General features: G+C 45.8%; 1 protein-coding gene across 1 annotated transcript in view; it reads left to right on the top strand.

The window, feature by feature from the left end:
- The window catches only part of lrp2b (low density lipoprotein receptor-related protein 2b), a 132495-nt gene that overhangs the window by 102028 nt on the left and 15467 nt on the right, over window positions 1-15000 (top strand). The window contains exons 64-74 of the mRNA XM_056296766.1: window positions 485-613; window positions 1367-1498; window positions 3430-3555; window positions 7763-7906; window positions 8356-8521; window positions 9627-9755; window positions 10764-10984; window positions 12879-13061; window positions 13982-14101; window positions 14437-14524; window positions 14805-14869. Coding sequence (XP_056152741.1) covers window positions 485-613; window positions 1367-1498; window positions 3430-3555; window positions 7763-7906; window positions 8356-8521; window positions 9627-9755; window positions 10764-10984; window positions 12879-13061; window positions 13982-14101; window positions 14437-14524; window positions 14805-14869 — 1503 coding nt within the window. The remainder of the gene's footprint in view (window positions 1-484; window positions 614-1366; window positions 1499-3429; window positions 3556-7762; window positions 7907-8355; window positions 8522-9626; window positions 9756-10763; window positions 10985-12878; window positions 13062-13981; window positions 14102-14436; window positions 14525-14804; window positions 14870-15000) is intronic.

Below are 15000 nucleotides of genomic sequence, written 5' to 3'. Positions count from 1 at the left end.
ACAAGAGGGCGCTGTTACATAACCTCACATGAACAGGAACAACTTTTGGCTCTGTGGAAACATAAAATGCGGGTGAAAATCAGTTTAAACCGATCTGCTCCCTTCAAAAAAATCTGGGTATTTTTCAGTGAAAATTGGTACAAACCGAAAACGCTGAGCCTTGTATATAACATATATATATATATAAAATGTAATTTTATATATATATATATATATATATATATAATGTGATGTGTATATATAACATATATATATATGTAATATATATAACATGTATTACATATAATAATAATAATATAATATATTACATATAATAATAATAATAATATAATAATTAGCACATTAGTGCATAATAAAGCTGTTTGAATGCATGTGGGTGTGGTTTGCATGTTCTGCATGCTTTGGGGTCTGTCTGTGTGCAACTGTTGGGATGCTGACGTCTGCTTGTTTTGCTTTTGCCTCATGACCTCCATGTTCCTCCTAGGCCGGGAGCCCACCCTGCCCCCGTGCACGGTGCAGGAGTTCAAATGCACCAACGGGCACTGCGTGGCGCTGCCGTATGTGTGCGACCACAACGACAACTGCGGGGACCGCACTGATGAAACAGGCTGCAGTGAGTCCCTCTTCTCCCTCTGTCGCAGGATAATCCTCATCTGCTCGTAGGAGGATGTCAGCCGTTTAGCTTCTTACGGGACTACGATGCTAAGTGGGAAAAAAATGGATTGATATTTTAAAAGCTATGAATCCATTTTGCAGGACAAAACCTTTAGCCAGTACCCACTGTGTGTCCTAAGTTTGTATGGCTGTTCTGAATGCCAAGTCCATAAGATACTGGAGAGCTGGTGGAGTTATCAATATACAGAAGCCATAATTCCAGATGTTTCCCTCCATACCAGGAATATTCTGTCAGAATAAGTTTGGGTGCTGGATACAACTTTGAAATAAAACTCACATAGCGGTTGCAGTGGGAAGCCGGATGTGGGTATGTGTCCTGGTCACTGCACCAGCGCCTCCTCTGGTCGGTCGGGGCGCCTGTTCGAGGGGGAGGGGGGACTGGGGGGGAATAGCGTGATCCTCCCACGCGCTACGTCCCCCTGGCACAACTCCTCACTGTCAGGTGAACAGAAGCAGCTGGTGACTCTACATGTATGGGAGGAGGCATGTGGTAGTCTGCAGCAGAGGGGGTGGAGCAGTGACCGGTACGGCTCGGAAGAGTGGGGTAATTGGCCAGGTGTGGGGGTGGGGGGCATTAAATGCCACAGTGATATCATTCCACTGCATCAAACACAAACGGATATTAACCTGAGTCAGCACTGAAGCCATGAAGGCTGTGACGGAGAACGTGATCTGCTTTGTTTGGCTCCAGATTTCGGCCATGACCGCAGCTGTGAGGAGAAACTGTGCCAGCACGAGTGCACAAACCTGAACGGCACGGGCTTTATTTGCTCCTGCAGACCTGGCTATAGGGTTGACCCAGACAGCACCTACAACTGCCTGGGTAAGCACACACTGCATGTGCAACATGCACACATGCACAGAGGAGACAGAGGGGGCAACGATGGGAAATCTAGGACGATGGGCCTCAGACCCTAGTACATAGATAACACACACACTCACCCACACACTTTAGCAGACACAAACAAAATCAATATTTCATTTCATTTTAACAGCGTCACTCTACTCCCCTTTGCAAAGGCACAACAAAGACACGCTTCTTCCAGCTGCAGTTCTGCAAGAGCTGCCGGGAGAACATGAACAAAATAGCGAAACATCAGCCCTCAGCCGCATGCATTGTAAAGAATGTTTCTTTACACCTTCCCATTTTCCTTTTGTTCCAACTTTAAACACGGCTCACAGGCTGTTCAGCTTCCGTTTCACCAGCTGAACAAGTAGCGAGTAAAGCAAAGTCCAAATTGCGTAACCTTTCTTCTTTTTTTGTCCCTCGGCTCTCATTTCTTTACGTAGTTCCTCTGCACATGCAAACTCTAGGGTACATATACACTACCGTTCAAAAGTTTGGGATCACCCAAACAATTTTGTGTTTTCCATGAAAAGTCACACTTATTCACCACCATATGTTGTGAAATGAATAGAAAATAGAGTCAAGACATTGACAAGGTTAGAAATAATGATTTGTATTTGAAATAAGATTTTTTTTACATCAAACTTTGCTTTCGTCAAAGAATCCTCCATTTGCAGCAATTACAGCATTGCAGACCTTTGGCTTTCTAGCTGTTAATTTGTTGAGGTAATCTGGAGAAATTGCACCCCACGCTTCCAGAAGCAGCTCCCACAAGTTGGATTGGTTGGATGGGCACTTCTTTGAGCAGATTGAGTTTCTGGAGCATCACATTTGTGGGGTCAATTAAACGCTCAAAATGGCCAGAAAAAGAGAACTTTCATCTGAAACTCGACAGTCTATTCTTGTTCTTAGAAATGAAGGCTATTCCATGCGAGAAATTGCTAAGAAATTGAAGATTTCCTACACCGGTGTGTACTACTCCCTTCAGAGGACAGCACAAACAGGCTCTAACCAGAGTAGAAAAAGAAGTGGGAGGCCGCGTTGCACAACTGAGCAAGAAGATAAGTACATTAGAGTCTCTAGTTTGAGAAACAGACGCCTCACAGGTCCCCAACTGGCATCTTCATTAAATAGTACCTGTTAGAGCCTGTTTGTGCTGTCCTCTGAAGGGAGTAGTACACACCGGTGTAGGAAATCTTCAATTTCTTAGCAATTTCTCGCATGGAATAGCCTTCATTTCTAAGAACAAGAATAGACTGTCGAGTTTCAGATGGAAGTTCTCTTTTTCTGGCCATTTTGAGCGTTTAATTGACCCCACAAATGTGATGCTCCAGAAACTCAATCTGCTCAAAGAAGTGCCCATCCAACCAATCCAACTTGTGGGAGCTGCTTCTGGAAGCGTGGGGTGCAATTTCTCCAGATTACCTCAACAAATTAACAGCTAGAATGCCAAAGGTCTGCAATGCTGTAATTGCTGCAAATGGAGGATTCTTTGACGAAAGCAAAGTTTGATGTAAAAAAAATCTTATTTCAAATACAAATCATTATTTCTAACCTTGTCAATGTCTTGACTCTATTTTCTATTCATTTCACAACATATGGTGGTGAATAAGTGTGACTTTTCATGGAAAACACGAAATTGTTTGGGTGATCCCAAACTTTTGAACGGTAGTGTATAATTAAACTCATCGATAGTTTGAGCACTGTGGCTGTGACTACTGCACTGCTTTTCATTTACTGGGTTATGGAAGAATTTAAGTATAATTTAAACTCGTTGTCAAGTCATCCTGGATTAAAACCGGTTAAATCCTGCATGTGCACCGGTGCAATGCGAACCTTGTCTGAATTATGCCAAAGGTATGCTGCAGCATGTGCTCGTCTAAACTTGTGTCCTCTTGCATTTGCAGATATCGATGAGTGTGAGGTGTATGGCACCTGCCCCCAAGCCTGTAAAAACACCAAGGGGGGCTACGACTGTGAGTGTGCCCCCGGCTACCGGAAAGTGGGCAATGGCAATATGTGCGAGGCTGATGGTGAGAGCACACTTTTATGCCAGAAATTGCCTACCCAGGCACAGTGTACTTACTCCACAGTCACTCTGCCTACTGAAAATGATACTGCACCCACCTGATTTATGGAACTATCTGATTAATTAACATAAAGTTGGTCTTTTTCATTTGCCACCCCCCCCCCCCTTTGCTGTCAGAATGATAAAGAAGCACTGCAGGAGCTTATCAGGATTCAGTATCCTTCTCAGGAAGACTTTGGTTAAGCAGATGCTGGTTCTTATTGGGGACTGTTCCTCCAAGAGACTCGCTTGGAGGACAAGGACAATGTCAAACTGCAAAGGAACTGGGTGGAGCAGGTTTTTGCAACATCATAATCTTTTAGTAGGGGTGTGGTCATCTTGGTCAGTGAAAATCTTGCATTTAGCCCCCTTAGTCGAGGCCGCTATGTGATTGTCAGGTGGGTACTCTCAGGTAATGCTGTTACATTTATGAATCTCTATTGCCCTCCTGGCTATTCCCCTGATTTTCTCTCCAAGGCCTATGCGGAGTTTGCTGAACTGGCATCTGAGAATTCCTTTGCAGGAGGAGATTTCAACTGCCATCTTAATCCCTCTTTTGATAAATTTCCGCGTGGCTTCTCTCCTCCTTCAAAGCAAGCCAGGGTGCTCACTTCTACTATATGTCATGACAGTGGGTACTCGGGCATATGCAGGCAATTCCATCCCACCAACTCAGAGTTTTCTTTTTTTCTCTGCCCCCCATAAAGGTTATACTAGAATTGATTACCTTTTCATTCCTTCACCAATAATGTTTTTGGTTCCGTCATGTACCATAGGTAGCATCATCTTATCTGACCACACCCCTTTATATATGGCTTATTCTCTTTCTGAGGAAAGGGCACCGTCGAGGCGCTGGAGACTTCAATCATATCTTCTCAATGATCATTTCACTTCCTATTTTATCTCAGACAGATGTTTTATTCAGTTAATTCACTATCTATAGTCAATCCCTCTATCCTTTGGGAGATGAGTAAAGCTTACTCCTGGGGCTTGATCATGTCTTTTGTAGCATCCAAGAGACATCGAAAGAATGAACAGCATAAGCTCCTTGAATCTATATTAGCCAACTTGGAGAAACATTACATATCTAGCCCAAGCCCAAACTCACTCAAGGAAGTGATGGCCACAGGTACTGTGCTGAATACTCTGCTGATGCAGGACTCTGGGCACTCCCTCTAATTTGCCAGACAGAAACTGTATGAGTTCGGGGAAAACCCGGTAGATATTTTGTAAAAAAGAGGGCAGACTCCTGAACTTTTGTCTCAATTACAGGCTCCAATGGTGTCAGATCATTTGACACCAAAACTATTGATAAAGAATTTGCATTATTTTATTCCAATTCATATAAGTCAGAACAGCCTGACAATGCCCTAGCCGTATGCACTTATTTTTCTTGGACATGAGACTCTCAAAGGCCCCAGGAGCACAAAAACTACAGTTAAATGCCCCAATTACAAGAGAGGAAGCATTGCGTGCTTTGAAGTCTATGCCATCGGGGAAGGCCCCAGGGCCAGATGGATTTGGTTGTGAGTTTTATACGGAGTTTAATAATGTTCTGTTACACCCATTGCTGGCTATATTTAACCATTCTTTTGAAAATGGGATCCTACCTCAATCACCCAGGGAGGCCAATATCTCCCTTATCCTTAAAAAAGGAAAGTGCCCTGACAGTTGCACCTCCTATAGGCCTGTTGCCCTACTTAACTCTGACCAAAAACTGCTTTCCAAATTACTAGCCATGCGTTTGGGAAAAGTGTTACCTTACATTATTAAGGAGGACCAGACCGGTTTTATTAAAGGTCGGGAACTCCTGCGATAATATGGTGAGGCTCCTTAATATCATTCAGCTAGCCCAGGGCTGCAAGTACCCTGCCCTTATGCTTTCTCTTGATGCCGAAAAGGCCTTTGACCGGGTCGAATGGTCTTATTTGTTTCATACACTGGAGAATTTTGGCCTGGGTGATAACTTTGTCAACTGGGTCAGGGTTCTTTACAATTCTCCAACGGCACCAGTTCTAACTAAAGGTATGAGATCTATTAACTTTCCCCTTCACTGCGGGAATAGACAGGGCGACCCTCTTAGCCCGTTGCTCTTCGATGTTGCTGCTGAGCCACTGGCTCGAGCAGTAAGGCAGAATGCTCTAATATCGGGTATTGTCGTTAGAGAGAGGGAGCACTAAAATGACTTTTTATGCAGATGATGTGTTGATATTTTTATCAAAACCACAAGCCTCTATTCCCTGCCTGATCCAAGCCATTTCAACATTTGGCACTTTCAGAGTACAAACTTAATTCAGCAAAATTTGAGGTCATGCTGCTGGGGTCTCTAATGTCTGTCCCAGGCTTGTCAGGGCCCTTTCCTGTCCATTGGTCACCCTCTGGTTTTGTTTACTTTGGAGTGTATATAACTCCCAGATGTTTAGGCCAATTTTTTCTCCTCTTCTGGATGCCATAAAGGCAGATTCAGATCACTAGACTCCTTTACCTCTTTCCTGGCTTGGAAGGATGTTCTCATTAAAATGAACATACTGCCCAGATTATTCTACCCACTGCAAATGATCCCTATTTTGTTATCTAATAAGGTTATCAAAGTGTTCAAAGGCTGGCTGAGTTCCTTTATCTGGGGCAAAAGGAAACCCTGACTGAAGATGGCAAAATGCCAAATGGCTGGCTCTGATGGGGGCTTAGATGTACTAAATGTGAGACACTATCAGTTGGCAGCACATCTCTAGGTGATAGCAGATTGGCTCAAATATGGCCCAGCCTCAATTTGGCTCGACGTTGAATCCTTTCAGTCCAAATGTCCTTCGTGAAATTTGCTGTTTGTGAATAACTTTGAGTCTGTCAAGGACCTCTCTACTAACCCTATCACTCTAAGTGCAGTCAGAGCCCGGAGGTCCATCTGCACTATAAAGGGCCATGCTCATTTAACATCCCCTCTTACTCCTATTCTGGATGGCCCGGATTTTCTGCCTGACCGGGGCTTTAAAGCATGCTACAGCCAGGGGCTAACAAAGCTAGGAGATTTACTTGATGGCCAGACTTTACTATCCTTTCAGCAGCTGCGGCAGTGATATGGCTTACAGAAAGGTGAATTGTTTAGATACTTGCAAATCAAACACTTCATCGCTAAAGATACCACATTAACAACCATTAGTGCCGCCTCACATGTAGAAAGGGCCTTGTATTCACAAGTGTCCAAGAAATGCATTCGTGTATGTTATAAAGCCCTAAATTCCAACTCATCTCGAACTTCCCAAGCTGTTTCCGAAACTGCCCTAGCCTGTCTCCGTACCTTTTTTATTGCAAAACCAGTTTGTAACCTCGCTATTTGTTTACATGTTTATTTTCTGTTGCCTTTCTCTGTTGTAGGGTGTGGTGAGGGCTGAGGATGGAGATAATGATAACTATTTTTTATTTTCTTACTTTTACTTGCTCATTTTGTCATGTCGTGTCTGAGCTGTTGTGTTCTGTGCTGTATATGAAAATGTAATAAAGATATAAGGTAACACTTAAGTATGGGGAACATATCCACCATTAAGTAGGTGCGTACTTTATAAGGTGGTAGTATCACAAGAAGAGTTATTCTCCCTTACTAACACGTAATGAATATGGTCTGTTCTTACATGACAAAACACAAAAGTACAAGTGTTAATAGTGTTAAATTACTCTAAATTAAGTTTTTGTTACTTAGAATATGTTCCCCATACTAAAGTGTTACCGAGATATTCTTATTGGGGACTGGAATCTCAACCTTACCGCTGAACAATGGGTGTCAATTAACCTCTACCAACTCTACATGTAAACATTGTCCCCATGGGCAGCACGGTGGTCCAGTGGTTAGCACTGTTGACTCACAACAAGAAGGTCCTGGGTTCGAACCCCAGGCCATCCCAAGTCCTTTATGTGTGGAGTTTGCCTGTTCTCCCCGTGTCTGTGTGAGTTTCCTCCGGTTTCCTCCCACCATCAAAAAGACATGTGTGTTAGGGTTCATACTCCTGTCTGTGCCCCTGAGCAAGGCAGTGGAAAGAAGAACTGGAGTTGGTCCCCGGGCGCTGCAGCTGCCCACTGCTCCTATACAATAGGATGAGTTAAATGCCTAGCACAAATTCTTTGTAACCTGTACAATGACGACATAAAGTGGCTTTCTTTTCTTTCTTTCATCCCCGCAGGGGCGCCCCCTCTGCTGCTGCTGCCGGAGAACATTCGGATCCGGAGGTTCAACCTGCAGGCGGAGACTTACCACGACTTCGTTCTGGAGCAGGAGCATATCATGGCTCTAGACTATGACTGGGACGTCAACAACACCGGACTCAGTAGGACTGATACACATGCAGCAGATCCGGCAGATGCATAAAGGCCGATAGACAAAGACGGGGGACTCCTGTGGGAAAAGTTCAATCTAGCTAATAAAGGGAAATAAGGATATAATGAATAAACCTCATTTACAACACCTACATCCAACAGATCCATATTAATGTTATCATAGGTAGCATGTTTATCCTGCTATGCTTACACCACAGAGTATAACACCAGCCTGCCATGTTTCTAACCTGGACATGTCAGCAGACTCACTAAAATGGTCTAGGGTTTAGTTGATCTTGAAGACAATAGACCAGTCATGAATATTCAACACATACACACAAATGCAAGTAAAGGAGGATAAAACTGCAAAAAACTTGCCCCTTATTGTGAAAAGTCACAATAGTAAAGACAATAAAGAATGAACCAGAAGATGTGCCTGACGTATGTGCATGTCCATCAGGTATGGTGTACTTCACCGAGGCCGGTAACAACGCTGCACCGGGCACCATTAAGAGGGCCTACATCCCTGCGGTTGATGATGGCAGCAACAACGTTGGCGCTGCGGTCGACCTCGGTATCAAGTACATCACCACGCCGGCCGGCATCGCTGTGGACTGGGTGGGCCGGTGAGTCACTCCTCACAGTGGCCGTCACTGCCGACCACGTTTTGTTTCTTTCTCCCTCCCTTTCTTGCTGCTTTGGTTGGTGTTTCCAATATTTATTTGACATTCCGGTGTCTTTCTGAAGCAGTCGTTCACGAGATCTGTTAATTTTATTGCTGCTGTTTTTTATTTTTGTAATTGTTATGGCAATATTATTCGTTATTCTAAAATTCTAAACAGGGATGCAAGCAATCAAAAACATATGAGGCAATCAGATGTGGGATGAAATGTTATGATAATTGCACAGTTTTCCCATAACATCTGCATGATTATGATTGGGAAATGTAATGTTGTTGTTACACGTGAGAGTAGGGAGAGCTTGATAAGACAATTAATAAAACTGAGGTACTGATTAAAGAATAGGAATCTGTTCAATCACCTGTATGGTGAAACAGTAAAATCTCGACTAACCCTTTATACTTTCCAGATATTGGATTAATAAATTCACATACATTCAGTTATATTGTTTTTTTTGTTTGCAGTGTAAACACTAATAAACACTATATATATATATATATATATATATATATATATATATATATATATATACACACATATATAATGTGTACGTATGTACGTATGTACGTGTGTATGTATGTATGTATACATATGAATATATACATATGAATATATACATATATAACATATTACCTTAATTGAATATATATATATATATTCAATTAAGGTAATATGTTATATATATGCATATGTACACATACATACATACATACATACATACATACATACATACATACATACATACATACATACACACACACATTATATATATATATATATATATATATAATGTGTGTGTGTATGTATGTATGTATGTATGTATGTATGTATGTATGTATGTATGTATGTGTACATATGCATATATATATATATATAATGTGTGTGTGTGTATGTATGTATGTATGTATGTATGTATGTATGTATGTATATAACATATTACCTTAATTGAATATATATATATATATATATAGTGTGTGTGTGTGTGTGTGTGTGTATGTATACATATGAATATATACATATATAACATATTACCTTAATTGAATGCCAACAGAAACCTGTACTGGGCAGACTCCAGGGTGAAGAGGATCGAGGTGGCCATGTTGGACGGACGCTACAGGAGGCATCTGGTCAAAACTGACCTGGGCCACCCGTCGGCCTTGGCCGTCAACCCACGACTGGGGTAAGAGGTGCAGGGCTGCCGCTGGCAGTGGGATCTCTTGAACGTCACGAATCTGTGAGGAAAGACGTTCCTGACAGCAGTAGCATATGTAGTTGAATACATTCTACCAAGTGTTGGAATATCATCTGATTTGACATTGAGGATTATACGAGTAAAGAATACTTGTTGATGTGCACTGTTTACTCCTCGACACTTTTTCAGATTTCTTTCTGCACAGGTAAACTGTGCCAAGCACAGTCGCTGAATTGCTCCGATATTTTGATACGAAGGTTATTGATTACAAAGGAGTAGTGCAGTAGTTAGCACGGTCGCCTCACAGCGAGAAGGTCCTGGGTTCGAACCCCGGGGTTGTCCAACCTTGGGGGTCATCCCGGGTCGTCCTCTGTGGAAAACAGAGAAAACAGAGACGAACAACTTCTCTCTTTCACCACCACCCTGCGTGTATCATTTATTTCCTTACATACACCACCCCACCCCACCCACATGGCGCTGCGTCAGCATGACCCCACCCTGAACCCTTAAAGTGAGCGCGTCAGCTTCATACAAACAACAAGCTATGGTGAATTATGTCCGCAAGTCCGCTACAACTGCATTATTATATTTAGGATGTTTTAGGTAAAATATGTACTTTAGACCAGCGGGGATCCGATCCGGTTCCCGTACCCCGCCCGGCGGCTCACGGGTGTAACGCCAACAGGTCACCACGGCTATATAGTAAGACAAACATTGGACTAATTGACGCTAGATATGAACTGTACGTAATGTTCCCACTTACATATAAACTCGACATACGAACAGACTCAACAACAGAACTCGTTCCCAACCTGGGGACTTCCTGTATAGGCCAGTCAAATATAAATCATGCTCAGTTCCCTTCATGATCCATCAGGCGAGGCTGCTGTTTTGTAACGGGGCGTGAATAACCACGTGGTAGGATTCCTGATCTTTGACCCTAAACGTGGCACACCCCACTTCTCCGTCCTCATCGCCTTCTTCGTCTTTCTGCAGGATGTTGTATTGGGCGGACCGTGGGCTCACAGCCAAGATCGAGTGCTCGTGGCTGGACGGGCAGCAGAGGAGAGTCCTGGTGTCCGAGGGTCTGGGCTGGCCCACAGGCCTGTCAGTCGACCACACCAACGGCGATAGGCTTTACTGGTCCGACTCCAAGGAGAGCCGCATCGAGTCTGTGTTACCTTCGGGGGAGGACCGTAGGACTGCTCTCTACATAGGTGAGGTGGAGGGGTGAGGGCAGCCCCGCTCCCTTCCCTCTCGGCTCCTCGGTCCCTTTCAGGCGGCGTCCAACTCTGTGAGCGTACCTTCCCTGTTGTGGAACACAGGGGTCCCCAATTACTTTTCATAGCGGGCCACTTTTAGGGCCACTTTTAAAACCACGGGCCACTCGACCTCCAGCAGCATGTTGTTCGTTAGTTTGTTGTGGTGTCGATACGTTGCAGGTATTATAATTTAAACAGAGATTTTTCGATATATTACTAGTCTTACTTTTACTAAGAAATTAATTTAAAAAAAAATTTCTTTGGTAGGGAAATAAAAATTCTTCCTTCTGGCATTTCTCCAAAAATTCTCGCGGACCATAAATCAACCCGTCACGGGCCGGACGTGGCCCGCGGGCCGCCTGTTGGGGACCCCTGCTTTAGGACATAAGTCACACGAGAAGGAGGCCGGGACCAATCCCACAGAAGATTAAGGTGCTCCGCTTCTGACACTTTTTGAGTATGCAGTTTCTACAGTCCGGGTGGCGTAGCGGTCTATTCCGTTGCCTGCCAACACGGGGATCGCCGGTTCGAATCCCCGGGTGTGGGTATGTGTCCTGGGTGCCGCTAGGGCTGTCAGAAGCGTTTCCATTCATTTGTATAGAACAGCTGGATGGGAACTATCAGCAATGTCCCATTCCCATCGTTTGACTGGTGCTCTTTTAATGACGTCATCGTTGTTGCTCCCCTGGTGAATTAGCACCGACGAACTTTATCCTGAGACGACTTTCTGTAATATTTGACGGCTGCATTTCGCCGAGCACGTGTTGGCCATAGTTGCAACGTTTGAAGCCACGTGAAAGAGGAGAGCCCAGTAACTTGGAGGAGGCGAAGAGGTGTGCTGATACCACAAATTTAAATAAAAACATGTACGGATCCACCCCCCCCCCCACCCAGTTCATAGAACTTGGAAAGACAGACGGCTCAGAAAACAGGGTAACTGGCCAAGGGCCAAGTACAACTGAGGAGGAAATTATTTGTCACACAAATAATCGTGATTAATTGTGTGACAATTAATCGTCAACTAAAATTTCATGATCGTGACAGCCCTGGTCGCTGCACTAGCGCCTCCTCTGGTTGGTCGGGGCGCCTGTTTGGGGGGCGGGGGAAATAGCATGAACCTCCCACGTGCTACGTCCCCCCCTGGTGAAACTCCTCACTGCCAGGTGAAAAGAGGCGGCCGGCGACTCCACATGTATGGGAGGAGGCGTGTGGTAGTCTGCAGCCCTCCCCGGGTCAGCAGAGGGGGTGGAGCAGCGGAAGAGTGGGGTAATTGGCCGGGTACAACTGGGGTGAAAAAGGGGGAACTATCCACCCAAAAAAGCGGGAGGGTCATGGTCATTAATGGCTGTGCAGCTGCTTTCCTCCCCTGTTCTTATGATGGCGGTGTCCTGACTTGCATGATCCGGATCGTGCTGTAGACAAACATGGGTTCATCTGCACCGGTGTTTCTCAACCCAGTCCTCGAGGACCCCCTATCCTGCATATGTTCTTTGCAACCCTGAATAGGCGCCTGTTTGTAGTTATTCAACCAATCAGCAGTGAATGTTGTCAGACGTTGCACACCTTGCATAATTAAGTGCTGCGAGATGATTGGTCGAGTGAGTACAAGCAGGGCTACCTATGCAGGGTTACAATGAACATCTGCAGGATAGGGGGTCCTTGAGGCCTGGGTCGAGAAACCACTGATTCTGTACGCTAGTCTTCCTTCTGGACTTGTAATGTGAGGCAGTTAACCTTATTAAAAAGCATGACTCTAGGCATCCAGCTCTATGATACTATGCCCGGTTCAACAAGGCCCGGTTCCGTTGTGTTCATGTGTCCTCTCCCTGTGTCCTTTCACTCTCCCAAGACGTGCGGAACCCGCTAAGCGTGAGTGTCTTTGAGGACCACATCTACTGGAGCACCCAAGAGAGGGGGGAGGTCTTCCGTCAGGACAAGTTTGGCCGTGGCACCAAGACCAAGCTGCTGACCGCCGGGCCCTGGCTGACCCAGATCTCGGTCTACCAGCAGCAGAAATACAACTCCATAGCCAGTTAGTTACTCGGCGCTTACGCCACACACACACACACACACACACACACACACACACACACACACACACACACACACACACACTTGCTTGCTGGTTGTCCATGGTGCCCGATGATGACCATCTTCTTCTATTTGTGGGTCCTTTGAGGACTCAGATAGCAGAAGATACCTGCGCAGCAGAGATGGTTTTTGAAGTGGCATGGGGGGGTGTGCTTCTCCCGACGCCACATGACTTGATTGTAGAGGAGATGGTTCCGATGGCAAGGGGGGGTCCCTAGACGACCGGCACCTCCACACAACTGCGGGGGGTTGCCGGAAATCCAGTTTTTCGGAAACCGCCTCGAAGCGTACCGCCACAGCTTTCTTTTCTGTTGGGGTGAGCTCCCTTAGCCTTATGTCTTCCAGACTCACCCACAAGGCAGCGGGGCAGTGGTTGATAGGTGCCAGGGCGTGTCCACCAGGGTGGGCCTGCACACCATATCTCTGGGGCCCACTGCTGCTCCGAGATCCCCTGCCAAGTTAGCCTGGGGCCGCAAGACCCCAGTTACCACGTGTGGCCACGGGGAGGCCTGTCAGGAGTCTTGGTGAAGGAGAGGCTATGTACTGGCAAGGGAAGGCTTACACGCTAGCATGCTGCCCTATTAGCCACAGAGGCTAGCTAGCGGCAGCAAGCTAAGGGCAGGAAGGACACAAGCGGGTTGGAAGAGCACACGCACCCTCCCTCCAACTACACACTGCTGCACTAGACGTGTGCGTGAATGGTCACATGATCATGTAATTATTTCCGGTCTTATCGCTCGGCTGGATCTTGCCGCTGACGTCGACAGAATACCTGGAGCGTAAGTGAACTTTGACTCCTGTGCTGCTGCTGCTGCTTGTGGCGGGATTGTAAAAGTCCTTTCTCTCTCTCTCTCTCTGCAGTGAGGAGTCCGTGCAAGGGCACCTGCAGCCACCTGTGCCTCCTCCGCCCAGCAGGCTACAGCTGCGCCTGCCCGGAGGGCACCGGCTTCCTCCCTGGGAGCCACACCGAATGCGACGCCGGTAACGAGAAACACTGTCCTCTCTTGTTTGTGTTGCTGTGTTGTCGTGTACAATGGAGGGGAACACAGGTAGACGTGTCGTGTTATGAAGCACAACATGAAAAATGAAATTAAAAAACAATTTAACATATGTTATTATTATTATTATATGTATTATATATTAAATATTATGTTATGCGGCACGGTGACGCAGTGGTTAACGCGGTCACGTCACTGCAAGGAGGTCCTGGGTTCGAGCCCCGGGGTGGTCCAACCTTGTATGAAAGTGGATCTCGTTGTGTATGCCAGCGGTAATTCCTAAACCCCCGTTGCTTTGTGTTGGCGTGACTTCGTCAGGGTTTGAACCGCCGCCCACCATGCCCCCGCCGTGCCAGTGTCAAAACGGAGGCACCTGCTACTTTGACGACAACAAGGCTCTCTGCAAGTGAGTGTTGCTCCGAGGAAACGAGTAAATGTGTCGTTAGTATTTATGCTACACACTGAGTTTTATATACATGCCTGGTGTAAGGCTGACAGAGGAATAGACTCGTTAGCCCTGGGCTAACAGGTTGGACCCTTACGTCCACTGGTTAAGGTAGTCACCCGTGGTGCGGGAGATCCGGGTTCGCGTCCCGGCTGCGGCAGTTCCCGAATTCGCTGCGCTATATTTACTCCATAGGTGGGACGCGGTGATCTGAAAGTGCTTGGCTGTGTGTGATCTGCAGGTGTCCTCCGGAGTGGGACGGAGATCGCTGTGAGACCAACGTGTTTGACGTGGTCGCATCATCAGGTGTTGTAGCATTTTATGATCGGATTGACGAAACCATGACAATGCCATTTAAGCGGAGGACGCCCTCGAGGTGAGACGCTGACTTCTGGTCTCTGCCTCCGGCTACCCTCTCCTCGTTCTGCCACCTCCTT

This window comes from Lampris incognitus, chromosome 17 (assembly GCF_029633865.1).
Source record: "Lampris incognitus isolate fLamInc1 chromosome 17, fLamInc1.hap2, whole genome shotgun sequence".
NCBI lineage: Eukaryota > Metazoa > Chordata > Actinopteri > Lampriformes > Lampridae > Lampris > Lampris incognitus.
This window is presented reverse-complemented; position numbering and strand designations above follow the sequence as displayed.